A 13,652-nucleotide genomic window follows, 5' to 3' on the forward strand; every position below is an offset into this window, starting at 1 on the left:
ATACAAGTCAGCAGAAAAAAATCCAGTATGATCTTGTCTTGACAGAATAAAACACCTCCTAAGACAGTATAGGCCTATAGTCTTTTTTTATTTTCCAGACTACTTAAACAAGCAAAAGAATTGTTTATTCTACTGGTTATGTCTGTCCCTAGGAAACGTCTCCATTCTACTTGGACTGATCTGTGGAAAATACTTAGCATCTGCTTCTCCATTCTCACTGTTATTTTTTTTTTTTTCTTCTTTGAGATCAAAGATTCTCTGCCTCAAGACAGTAAGCATGCCTGTATTTTCTTAGTAGTACTTTTGATTTTGCTATTGTGTCCAAATCAGTATGCAGAGATATTTACATTATCATCTAAAATCTAGGAACAGGCAGAACCAGGGCAGTTTATTCTGCAGCAAGTGCCCTGCTGCGTATGTTGTCAACCCATAAATCTGGTTTGAATTTTAAACCAACACACAGAAGTGCCCCATGACTGGAAGTCACCCATGTGATACTAAGAACAAGATAATTAACTCCTCCCACATGAGAATTAATTTGTGCACCCACTTAAGTAGATAACTGACCTAGTTATATGTAAAATGTAGTAATTCAGACTGCTGCTTCAGAGACCTTAATGGTCTGAGAAAACATTTAGATACAACTTCTCTGAACATGTGAGACAGTATTGACTGCATAGTCAGCAAATCCGATGTTTTTAGAAATCAACATCCTCGAAGAGCAGCAAATTAGCTGCAGTGCAGGAAAGACTACCAGTCTTGATAGCAAACTGCAGTTATAGCAAAACGAAAACCCCACCCTAGATTTTGAAGAAACATTTACTAAACACATTGGTGAAAAATATTTAATGGTAAGAATACATACATGCTATTTCAACAAAAATGCCTGAATAATTTGGATAGTGCTTTGCTTCAGTATCATAAAACTTGAAGTGAAAGGTAATATAGTTCACTGTTCGTGGCCTCCAGATTAAGTTTAAAAATTAGATTTCCCTTCTTTTTTTCCTGACAGTTTTGTTTGGAACTATGTACCAGAGCAATAGCATACACAAAAGACAGACATATGTATCTATATATACAATTCTCTTTTATTAACAAGTTATGTCATTACTGAACAAGGCAACTGGGAAATACAAGGACTGGACATATACAAGTAAATTTATTTTACAACTCAACAAGAAATTGGCATATGACTTATATACAGATGCAATTAATAAAGGTTACAACTCTACTGTATTTGATTAAACACAGTCCTAAGCACTTACATTATGAAAATATGAAGTTGATCATACAGAGGTCAAGTTCTGGAATCTAAAAATAATAACAATTTAAAAACTTCAAAACCTTCTATGTCCATCCATTTTACAGAACATCACTACAGCTTTTCCTACTACCATATACATGAAAGATTATCAAAAATATATTGATGGGTCTATCGCTAATCATGAATGTTTATATTTACATTAAGTTAGCAAATTCTTCACCAAATACTTTATATACAAAACTCAATTTGCCCTTTGTGAAAGAGTCATTAAAAAGTTAAAAACCATAGAAATGCCAGTTAGAAATAATGCATTCCAAAAATTGGACTTGTTTGCAACAACTGAGAACAATTGAAAATAATTTATGAAAATTTATGTCATTTTAGTACATGTACTCTCACAACACTTTAGTTCCAATGCAGAGTAGCAGGAATTTTGACCTGTGTGTTCTCTGAGTGGTATCTTCTCTTCCAATAATGCTGCAAGAAAAAAGAAAAAAGTATTCATAAGCAGTTTGTCGTGAGTCTATGAAGGCGGCACAAATAATTCAAGGGATGAATATTCTTTCCCCCCTTCTCAGTGCAGGAAGCCCTGTCCCCATTTGTATTAGCCCATGTACTCAGAATTCTTATTTCTTACTCCTTAGAGGCTAAAAGGGGAAGGAAAAAAAAAAAGAAGAAAAAAGAAACCCAACAACCTCCGTACTTCAGTGGTATCCAGAAGGCGCGCACATCCTTTTGCCAGCAGTGTTTTTGAGTATGATCTTGGCTGATTTTTGTATTTGACTATAATGCTTTTGCAGCATGCTTTGAACACCCCTAACAAAATCAGTTTTCTCTGCCAAACTAGAAACCCCTCCAACCTGTCTCTCAATTGAAAAAGAGCTTAGACAGGAACCAGACGTTCGCTCTGCAGGCACTTCTTCTACACAGACACGAGCACCTAAGGAATTCTGCAATACAAAACATGGATGCTGAATGAATCTACACATACTAAGGATTAGACAGCTACTGAAACACGGACTCTCTTGGAATTACGTTCCACTCAGGCCCATCCGAGTACCAGAAATCAGTTTGAAAACACAGAAGCACAGTTTACAGTACTTCCAGTATGTGACAAAATAGCAGATGAATCAATTGCTAAGGTCTCAGCTCACTTCTTCAAGTAACAGGCATTATGGAAGCAATGCTGTGGTTCTTCAATGAAACAAATCAGTACAACACAGTTGTTCATAATGCACCACAGTAACTTTGTCAAAGTGCTGACACCACATAACAAGCAAAATTAGATATTGCTGTCAAATCCAAATGAAGTGGATTGAATTTCCCTTTTCATCTCTAGAGGTGCTGAATGCATCTTCTATATATGCTGTACAGAATCCCTATCTTCCAATTCCAAAGTCTCTCCATATGCTATTATCTCGCCTATGTGCTATTCTTACTTATTCTTCAAACTCCATAATGACCAACTCTTAACTTGTTTTTTGTAAAAGATAAGGATGGAATGACATCTCAATCACCTTTAATCTATGCAGCCACACTCCTAATCTTGGAACCTTGTCCCCTCTTGTTTCAGACACCCCTCCATTCTTTGGCTTTCCTCCTAAGTAATTTACTCTTTAACTTGTCTTTCAGGTCATCTTCCTTATTCCTCTCAAATCAAGCTCACTGGAAGAGGTATAAAATCTTTGGCCTTCTTTTCTCTATCCTGTTCCTAAGTAACTTTATACAAAACACAAAATCCAGTTATCTTCTCTATGTTGATGATTTCATACACATCAAAGTCCTTCTCCAATTTACTGCTTCTGTATAAACATTTTCACACCTGTTCGTGTGTATCTATCAGCAATGCCTCCTTCTCCAAATTCAAGTACTTTTCACTACAGCTTTTCTTGACAAACTTGGCAATCTGAGCATCCTGCTTAGGTTACAGACCAATGACAAATGCTCAAGTCTTCAAATCTTTCTTGTTTCTACATCTTTACAGGCAGTAACTACATCCACATTTTGCAGGTTTTCTGCAGTCTCTCTCTAAAACATGTTCTGCTTAGTCCACTTCTTTGTCTAGAGCTCTAATCCGGGCCCTGAGCCCTTCCTTTTAAGTTGTGTTAGTCTTCTGATTCAGATCACCTTACATTCACACAAACAGTGCTGCTGGCACAACTTAAGGTGATATGCAGGAGCAGAGAGTAACTGAAGCTACAGAAGCAGCTCTGCTAATGTATGTGAAACCACAGTTTATCCATCTCCCTTCCATTAACACCTCAATCTGTGTCTGATAAGCTTCGATCTGGTTCTATTTTTATAACTACTTCCTACCTCATACTTCATAAATTCTCTAGAGCCAGGATTTTGTATTGTTTGTACAGTACCTGGAACTGAAATATTTACAGCAATAATTTAGGATCCTTTGCATTGCAGTGATATGAATGTTATCACAGGCACAAAATCTGTAGAGGAATTTACTCATTAACAGGATAACTTCAAGGTGTCTCAAATCTTACCAGTTTAATTTGTGCTCTGTCGCTGGACTTTTGGTCCAACGCTCTGAGTTTCTTCTTCTGGATTTGGGCGTTTCCCTGCACTAATGCCAGTACCAAGGGCCGTTCTTCCTGATAATTTAAAACCAGTGTTTACATTAAGACTCTGTTGCACCTTCATATATTCAGGAAAAGCGTTTCTTTTTTTGTTATTCTTTAAATTACCTGCTTGCAATAAGTGTGATTGTTGATTGTCTCCATGAGCATAGTGTAAGATACTACTTGCTTGACAGTAACCTGTTCAGATACAGTAGATATTTATTATAATAAATAAAATTTAGAACTGCAAGTGTACAATTACATTCTTTACAATAACAAAAAGGAGCCAATTGATTTATTTTCCATCATCAAGAAAAATCCTGCCAGAAACCATCCTAAATGCAGAAGAGTTCTTATGCAAAAAAACCCACTCATGGCAGCCTACAGCAGTTAAATATATATGCACTTATATATGCACGGTGAACAATATTAAGTGCGTACATATTTATGCATTATATTTGCAACAAGCAGAATGTTTATATATCCAAACACTTTAATTCAAAGTTGTTACGAATTTTAACAATTGTTCTGCCAAGTCTCCTCATCCTTCTTATTACTCTGTCACAGCAATACTAGTGAATCCTTAGCATAACTAGCTGCGGAAAAAAAATGCAAGTAACTTAAAGAAAGATGCAAACTATTTTCTGGTTCACATAAACGATCCACTGGCACCCTGGACACGGAGCGCTCTGCATAAATAGTGCAAATTAGCAAAAGCAGTTGCAAGATTTCTTATTCTGAACAGTTGTGGTGTTCCGGTTATATTCTGGGTGCTTAAACAAAACACAGATTACAGTCTTCCATGATCAGTAAACACACAACCTCTGTTAAGACTGCAAAGAAAGAAACAGTTGTGCTAAATTTGACTGCAACTTTTATCTATCACAAACCACAGCTTAAGTTTCTGTATAGTTGAAGTAACAAAAAATTTGCCTCTACAATATGAGAATATCCACACAAAACTGTGGAAATTTACTATATATGGGAAGAGTGGTAGTGAAATCAGGGAAAAGATAGCATGCAAATATTGCTATCAAATACACGAAGTGAACTTCTTTCAGTATCTTTCATTTAAAGTAATCTAGGATAATGTTTATTCATTTTTGTTTAGTCACACTTGTGATCCCTCCCACTCAAAACATACAAATATTGTTCTAGATGAGCATTTTAGAGAAGTGACAAGATAAGCAAGTTCACTCTAAGAAATAATTTTTATGTTTCAAGAACAGAAACAAGGCCAGTTCAAGTTGTAGGCAGCAGCTGTCACCAAAAATCTATCCATGTTATTTTGATGTTTTGTCTGTTTTTCCATAGTTGCAAGGATTTGGAGATCCTCTACAGACAGGCACTGCCATAATACCTTGCTGCTGAATTCCACTTGCTCCTGTATGAGAGTCTCCCAGGGCACATGGCTGAACAACTGTATGACCATCACCAGTTCCCAGCTGAGCTCCTGGAGAGGCAGGAAAAAGACTTAAACATAACAGAAGATATAGTTCCAGTTCTGGAATTTTAAGTGTTGAGTTTTCCCCCCCTGCCTCTTCAAGAGGCAGACTTTAATTGTGTTTTGTTTTGTTTTTTTTTTTTCCAAACCGTCTCAATAACACATCCAAAGCTCTAATGCTTTCATCTTTCCAAATTCACACTTGCAAATTCAGATGAATACACAGTAACCTCCTACAAGATGGATACACTTCTGATGTGAAAAGTGTAAGTACATGTATACATTTAAGTATATATGTATACATTTTAAGGAAAAAAAGTGGGCATGTTGTTTATTTTTTAAACTAAGCCCTTTCTGTCTTCTACATCTCTGAACTTAAAAGAAATAAAAGCTCAAGCACCCAGCTTTAAGGAGTCTACACTTTAATTCTTCGAGAGGAACTGTACTGGCTGAGAACAATAAGGTCCATCTTCCTCCCCAATCTGCTTCTAACCTTGACTAAAGCCTAAGGAGAACACAAAAGCAGTAAATTTCCAGTTCTGCTGTATACTTTTACAATGAGGAGTCCAAGGTGTACATAGCATTCAAGATGTTGATGCACCATGGATTTATACAATGTTAATACTGTTCTTATTTTTTATTTTTTTCTTAGTAACTAGTTATTACTAGTCTTTGAATGTTACAATAAGAATGTTAATAGTCTAAGATAATTTTCATAAAAACTGTATGATAAGTTCTATATTAAGTTCTTTCTGACACTGTCCACCATGCTGTTGTTGACATTCTGGTAGAATTAAATTCCAGTAAGCAATCTAATGCTACCATTAGAAAACTTTACAAATTAACAGTTCTGACTTGGAAATTCACAAAACACTCCTTATTACCAGTATCAGAATGCTTGTAGACTTCTAGAAGAAAGTCACATTCAAATGCTTTTGAAATCAAACTGTTTGATACATGTTAATAAGCAATTTTCAGGGGGAAAAAAGAACAAGTTAAAAAATTCTTACATGTTCGAGATTAAAAAAAAGAAATCTGAAGATGTCTATATACAAATACTACCAAACTTAGTGAATAAATTTGAAAATGTTTGTGACTTGCACTGAAAACTGTCTTGTGAAAACAGTTCTTTCTTACAATACGTAATGCCAAGGGCATTATGAAAGACATTCGTGCAGTTCAGTTCCAATAATTCTATGTATTGAAAGAATTTGACTGACCTCCTGTACTACCACAACCAGAAATGCTTTCTCCTGGTGAATAGCCCATTAGGCCACCATTTCCATTTCCATTTCCATTTGGATTAGAAGGCACTGTTGCAAGAAGACCTAAGCAACAAAATAAAATATATAGCCATAAAGAAAGACTGGAAAAAAAAAAATTAAGTGTAGCATGCTTTTTCCCTCATGATAGCCAAATCTCCACCCTCACCCTGAGTGTTTTACCTTTGTAACAGGAGAACATCTCTCTATCTTGCCTACTTCTGGGATCTTGCCAAGTAATTTTAGTTCACAATTACTTAACTGGCATTTTTCTATGTAATATTCCGCATAACTTTTCCAGTATTCATTAGTTACATGTATTCGCTATGTCGCATTGAAGTGCAATGCATCCTGATTCAATATCCAATGCCTAAACATACTGACTGCTTACGCCTTCCTGAACAATACACGTGCATGTGGTTTACTTCTCGGAGCAAAGGGGATGGTCTGTCCTAACTAGGAAGAATGCTACCAGAGGTTGCACTGGTCTCTATTTGAGCAACAGCATTTGCAAATGCAAATACAGTATGGTTCATTCATTTTCTAATCACCGGTATTAAAAACTGTCTGTACAAGAGTACCAGAACGCACAGAAGACCCAGTTCAATGAAAAAACTTCCGAAAACCTACAGAAAAACAATTTCTGGGTAAGATTTGGAAAGAGGCGCTCCACTGAAATTCTTTCTTCCCTTTCTTGGTTACATCTAATATTTTTATTTATCTGAATACACAACTTTGGCCACGACACTGAGCTCACACCTGATTACCACTGCTAAGGGACAAAATTATTAATTGCTAGAAGGTGAGAGAACTTTTCAAATAAATAAAGCCAATAGCCTACAACCATACCCAGTCCTCTGTATCGTGAAAGCTGCTGGTAGATTTGTTTCATCCTCTCAATATTCAGACGGCTTGCCTCTGCATGATTTACCATTGGTTTGGGATAATTAACTCCTATAATACATTTTGCAGCCTTCTGGACACTCTCTGGGGCATTCCAAGGATCGTAGATGTATTTTGCAGGGAAACCTCTAAGTACTGGCAAATAACGTCTTAAAAAAAATAAAAAGGTCATTTTAAGTATAAAGCCACTTGACAGTTTAAGCAACATCCATGAATCGCTGCAATTTCTGGATTGTGAGTTACCTGATATAATCCCCATTTGGGTCAGTTCTTCTGCCAAAACCCACTGGACAATAGCAGTGAAAAAACTGCTGAAAGAAGGAACTACAGGATAGCCACATCCAGCTTCCAGCATTCACACTCCAATCTGCATCAAGTAAGAGCTCTTCAAAGACCTTAAGAAATTAGAGCAACAAGTTAGTCTGAACACGGCACACCTTCGAGACACCTGCTTTTCCAGGAATTTTTCCGAGTTTCTGATTTCAGCAGAGGAAACCCAGCTCTTCAATGTAGCAACGCTCTTTCTTACCTGGCAACATTCACGGAATACTCAGTACGCAATTACAAATACTTACCTAAATGCCAAACTCAAGAACAAAAGTGTGATAGCCTGTTCGGCTTTTACCCTGTAAAAAACCTTGTAGACATCTCAGAAAGCTATAACCAAAAAAAGTTATGCATTCTTGCATAAACACATCCTTAAAAAAATAAATCCCTATAGGATGGCTGGAGCCTGACTGCTTGCAAGTGGCATTTGTTGCTTTCAGAAGAGTTGCTTCATCACATTACAATTGAGTAAGCTTTGCAAACGTCCAGAGAACAGGGAACGTACAAAAACCATTTCAAACTCAAACTGTCGCTCTGAATACCTCAACTTGCGCAGCACCTTTCAGTACGCGAGGAGTCCCAAGAGTAGAATTCAAGAGTTTCAGGGTAGCACAAACATTCAGAAGTTCTATTCTTGAAGGCCAATAGTTAATCTAGTAAGTCACAGTTTTGACGATGCACATTTACATTCTTGGAGGTATATGAACCACCAAGCATGCTGAAGAATGGTGGGACAGATAATTAACTCTGGTCTGAAGACAAAAGAAGTCCTCTCTGGGAATTGCTACACCTATTATATTAAAAATAACCCATGAGGAAGTTGAAGATTTATGGGGGTTTTACTTTAAATCTGGAGCTCAACAGTTGTGAAACATTCACATTTCTGGCACTGATTGTTTTTTACTTATTAACACAGACAATACTAACTTGTACAAAAAGAAGTTTCTCTGTTTAGTCAGATCACTAGCAATACAGGCTAACAAGGAATAAAGAGAAGCCTTATTCTTTGAAGGAGAACATTGAAGTACCTTTTATTAAAAGAGCGCACTGAGAACTAGGTTTCAAAACAGATACTTAATACATATTTTTGCAAGTTCTGAGTTTCCTTTCAAACCTGCATTGTCTCCAAACGTTCCAAAGAAGCCACCATCTTTCTTCATGCTAAGACACTAAAATGTAACATCTTACTACTGCCACCTAACCTCAACTAGTATTATTCCAATATGAAGTCTAAATAAGGTAAAACCATTAAACAAGGATATCTCCTCTCTCTCCATGTATTCAATAACGCATTCATTCTACAGTATACACTGAACAAGTGTTACAAAAGTATCATTGTCTAAATATCTGCAACTATTTGGGAAAAAAGTTTGTTTGTTTTGAAAAAAATAAGATTTATCTTAAAACACTTTTAAAAAAACATTTTAAATAGAAAGTGACTAATAATGTAACAAGATCTTTATATGGACATTAAGTGTTAGCACACAACTGTTCCACTAGATGCTGCCATGTAATAAGACTTTGGAAATAACATCACTGTGGAAGGCCAGATTAACTTTTGCTAACTATGGACGCATGAATTAAACATCTTTCCACTGCACAAGTCTGGGCCCTCCATATATCTATATTATTTCAAAACAAAGAACGAGTTGGTATTGATCTGTAATATACCACTTCGTTGTTTGGCTGAGTTACCTACATATATGCATCTTCGATGTCTTTATCTATGAACTGCAAAAGGAAAACTCCTAAAGCAGCTTATGTTGTTGTGTAACCAAGTCAATTTTTTTTTTTTTTTTTAAATGGAAGGTGTTTGCTTACAACTGATTTGTTAAGGAATGCAAAATTTCATAAGATTATATACATATATGAAATAAGGTCACAATCCTGATGGCAAGTAAATTCTTTTTTAGATTTCAAAAATAAAAAATATTGTTAACTATTGTTAATTAGTATCATTGCTCAGTAAAAGATGTGCTACCCTTCTTAAAATGTAAAACTGATTCAAATGCTGAGATTAAATTATTCCTTTATTTTCTTCAAAAGACTGACATTTGTAATTTGAACTTCAGCATCTCTTGGATACTTGCATAGAAATTAATTGCACTGAAACTTCAGCCAAATCACGTTGCCCATAATCACACTTCCAAGATTGGGCAAAGGGACAGAAATTGCCAAAAGGACATTCTCAGCTTTTACTTTTCTGCCTTCAATTCCCGTGGTGCTTTCCCTTCACAGGGAAGCAGATGCAAGATGTGAACAGAAACTCTTCACAAAGTATGACTGGAAAGAAATTTCAACTACAAGAGTAATCCGTGTTTATTTACCAAGATTTAGGAAAAACATCTCAAATTTAAAAGAATTGCAGACCTATTCTGACTGCAAGAAACACCCTAATATTCCAATAAAAGGGGGCATTCAACAGGCAAGACTTCAGCACCACTGGTTTACCAGAACCACTTTAATTTTGGCCACAGTTCAAGGTTTAACATTCAACTTGTACCACACAGTAACAACAATTCTAGAACGACTATCTGAAACTTTAACAGGCACTTTAAGAAATTCAAGAATAAGAAACAATACCTTCATTCCTTCTTCCCAGCTAATCCAGAGGTCACCTCGAGTCAAAAAGCATGCTACAGCATGCCGGGCTAAATGGTGAATCCAACCTTCTTGACGAAGCTGTGTCATAATCGCATCAATCCAAGGAAAACCTGTCCTGCCTTCTGCCCATTTGGCCAAAGCCTCAGGATTCTTATCCCACGGAATTTGAACACAGATAGGATTCCCCTCCATTTTATCAAACCGTGGATTGTTAGTCGCTGCCGTGTAGAAAAATTCACGCCATAACAGCTGGCCATAGAGGGAGAGGGGAGGGGAGCTGTTCTTTTTTACCTGAAGATCAAAGGAAAACATTTTATTAGGAGAGGTAGTAGGGAAAAATCATGGCATCTAAGAATGTGTAGCTGACAACGTAGAAATCATACCTTTTTGTACAGATCCGTTAACTTGAAATAAAAGAGACGACAGGACAAACAGCCAAAGCGGAGGTAGGGACTAAGCCCTGTAGGGCTTGCCAGAAGGGAATTTGCATTCATTCGTGGTCTTTCAAAGTTTGCTACCCAAGCCTTAAAAAACAAAACCAAAAACCACAAAGCAATATCAGACTACAGGATAGGTAGCAACTTGTAAACATAAAGGGAGAAATCACGCACTGTCTATAACTGAAACCAGACACTGGACAGATGATCATGTTACCTATGATATCTAGGGGTTCCTTTTGAATCAGTGAAATCTCTAGAAGGTAATTCTTCTCAATGTAGAAGGCATGAACCACCTTCCAGAACTACCTATCCCTTTCTTTTAAATACAGAGAAAACCTAGACAACTAGCAATGTTAGCTTTTAGAGGAATCCCCCTCCAAAATTACAAAAAAATACGTTTCAAGTAAAATTACCTACAAAGAAGTAGTAATTAATTTTGAGTAGAAAATAGCATAACAGTCTTTCTCCAAGATTCAAATTAAAGTCAGCCTGCTATCACCTTTTAAAACTAAGAAACAGCAACTTTATTTATATCATTATATCAAGGCCTCGAGTTCAAGTTTGTGGTTTTGATTTTTTTAAAATGACTTGCCCAATTCCTTTCACCTTTCATTGCAAAGAATAACTATGTTTCCCAGATATGTCATACTTGCAATGCTTTGAAACATACCTTTCGTTCTAAATGTCTTTCCAAACGTGTGAGAGCTTCTGTTTCTCCCCCTGGCCATACTGCAGAAGGCAGACCATCTGTGTCAAAACCTGAAAAACAAATTGAAACAAGGAAATTCCTTGTTTGCTTATACTGCAGGGCAACAAATTTTTAGCATACTTTTAGCATACTTGACCACATTTTATTGTATCTTGAGAATAACCCTAAGCTGGACACACAGCAAAGTACAGGTTTTAAAACAGTACACAACCAAGTCTTATCAAAGCACATTCAATACCTCTATTTGTATAAAAATCCAATTTTCACTTTTACATTAATTTACATTACAAGTTTTACATGCTGAATGGTCTTACTTCAATTCCACTTCTTCTGTTTTTTGCAAAGTGACCTTTCTATCATTTTTCAAATTATTTTCAAGTTCTTAACCCTGCAATATGTGGGCTATCCCAAAACCACATCTTTTTAAAAAATTACTACTAAGAAGCAACAATTGCTATTGTAATTTACAGAATGTCTAAAAACTTCTTCCATCAAGTTAAAAGCACAAGCACTATCTTCAGAACATTCCTAGGTTTCAGCGACCTTGACTTAACAGATGGGGATTTTTGTCAATTTGATGATAAACACATACTTGAGCTGCAAAAGAAAGATGAAAAGAAGGTAACAAGATTTATTCCACACCCCCAACACCTCCACCAAGATTGTTCACCAGGTGCATGAGATAACATGTCTGCCTATAGTTTAACCACTGTATAGTGAGATCGTCTCTTCTTAAAAAGGCTTTAAAAGCAAGGTCTGTTGTATGAGAGTTCAAACAGACTTGACAAAGCAGCCAGAGATTAGCCAAAATCTGTCCAGACCCTTTTGTTAGCAATTTGGAGGTCATACAATATTTGCCTGTATTTCGGGGTGCGGGGGAACAGGAAAAAGAGGGGGGATTCACAGGACAACAGCTTGATACTGTTTCTTAAAATTACATTTACAGAAACATAAGACTTTTTTTTTCCCCAAGAAGCTTCTAAAATAATTATTTGCCTTATTATCCTTTTTTGGCATTGCAAGACAAGAGGGTTTTTTTTAATAATTGGTTTTTAAAAATGATAGATTAATGACCTGAAGCACAAAGATACCAAATGCATTTAATAAAAGTATCAAAGACTATTAGTAGCTTAATGATTCTTTGGTACCATGGAAAAATGGCTATGCTGTATTACAAGAAGCCAAACAGTACTTAGCGTAGTTTGACATATCTGACCTCCCAATTAGAAGAAAACTACTAACATTTACAGAGTTCATTATTCTTTTTTGTTCTTTTTGTATGTCATAATTGGCATCAGTTTACCAATTAACCATAAGTAGAACCTCTCTCAGTTATTGTAAGTATTATGCTTTTAGCAGTAGATTACATCTTACTTGTTTCACAACATTAAAGCAATCTTAGAACATACCTAGCTCTTCAAGTGACGGGACACCGTATTTCTCGTCATGGTCATCAGAAACTGGAGTAGTACATTTTTCCATTACTTCTGGGGTTATAGTCTCCACTGGCATCTCCAGTGGTTCCATTCTACTAATTAGGGTCTGGAATCGCTTGTAAGTAAGAGGAGGCTGTCCTCCATTTAATTCTATTATTCTGGATTGAAAAAAAAAAAAGAAAAAGAAAAACGTATGTGAGACAATAGTATATAATTTTTTTTAATCTATAAAAAATATACACACACAGAAATATCTTCTTGCCTGCCTCTATCATGTTATATAAATTCACAGATATACATGGTAATCCAGACAGTTTGAACTTTAATTTTACCATCCTTTTTTCCCCACTAGGGAGACATATACATTAATGTTTATAACCAAGTCAATTATTCTTCATTCCTGGGTTGAGGAAAGTCCCTCAAGAACAAGTAAATAATGAATATGGGCAGCTCAAGGCAAAGAAAAATACAGATCAGCAAAGAAGATGAGAGATCATAGCTACATAAAAGATACATCCAAGTCACCTACAAGACTATGCTATTTGCATTAAAAATCTATTTTTCTATTCTGGTACTGAGAACAGTAGTCAGTATTACAACTGTCTTAATATGGGGAAAAATTAAGGTGTAGTTTATACACAATGACTGTTGTAAAAACACACAGTTTCCATATTTTGCATTGGCATC

General features: G+C 36.0%; 1 protein-coding gene across 1 annotated transcript in view; it reads right to left on the minus strand.

Moving 5' to 3' along the window:
* Window positions 1-1,081: 1,081 nt before the first annotated feature.
* Window positions 1,082-13,652, minus strand: part of CRY1 (cryptochrome circadian regulator 1) — a 38,686-nt gene continuing 26,115 nt past the window's right edge. The window contains exons 4-14 of the mRNA XM_059817274.1: window positions 12,939-13,123; window positions 11,491-11,579; window positions 10,764-10,904; window positions 10,360-10,671; window positions 7,693-7,844; window positions 7,396-7,598; window positions 6,505-6,612; window positions 5,201-5,293; window positions 3,967-4,038; window positions 3,766-3,873; window positions 1,082-1,741 (exon numbers count right to left, since the gene is read on the minus strand). Coding sequence (XP_059673257.1) covers window positions 3,770-3,873; window positions 3,967-4,038; window positions 5,201-5,293; window positions 6,505-6,612; window positions 7,396-7,598; window positions 7,693-7,844; window positions 10,360-10,671; window positions 10,764-10,904; window positions 11,491-11,579; window positions 12,939-13,123 — 1,459 coding nt within the window. The 3' untranslated portion in view covers window positions 1,082-1,741; window positions 3,766-3,769. The remainder of the gene's footprint in view (window positions 1,742-3,765; window positions 3,874-3,966; window positions 4,039-5,200; window positions 5,294-6,504; window positions 6,613-7,395; window positions 7,599-7,692; window positions 7,845-10,359; window positions 10,672-10,763; window positions 10,905-11,490; window positions 11,580-12,938; window positions 13,124-13,652) is intronic.

Source organism: Gavia stellata, chromosome 4 (genome assembly GCF_030936135.1).
Source record: "Gavia stellata isolate bGavSte3 chromosome 4, bGavSte3.hap2, whole genome shotgun sequence".
Lineage (NCBI taxonomy): Eukaryota > Metazoa > Chordata > Aves > Gaviiformes > Gaviidae > Gavia > Gavia stellata.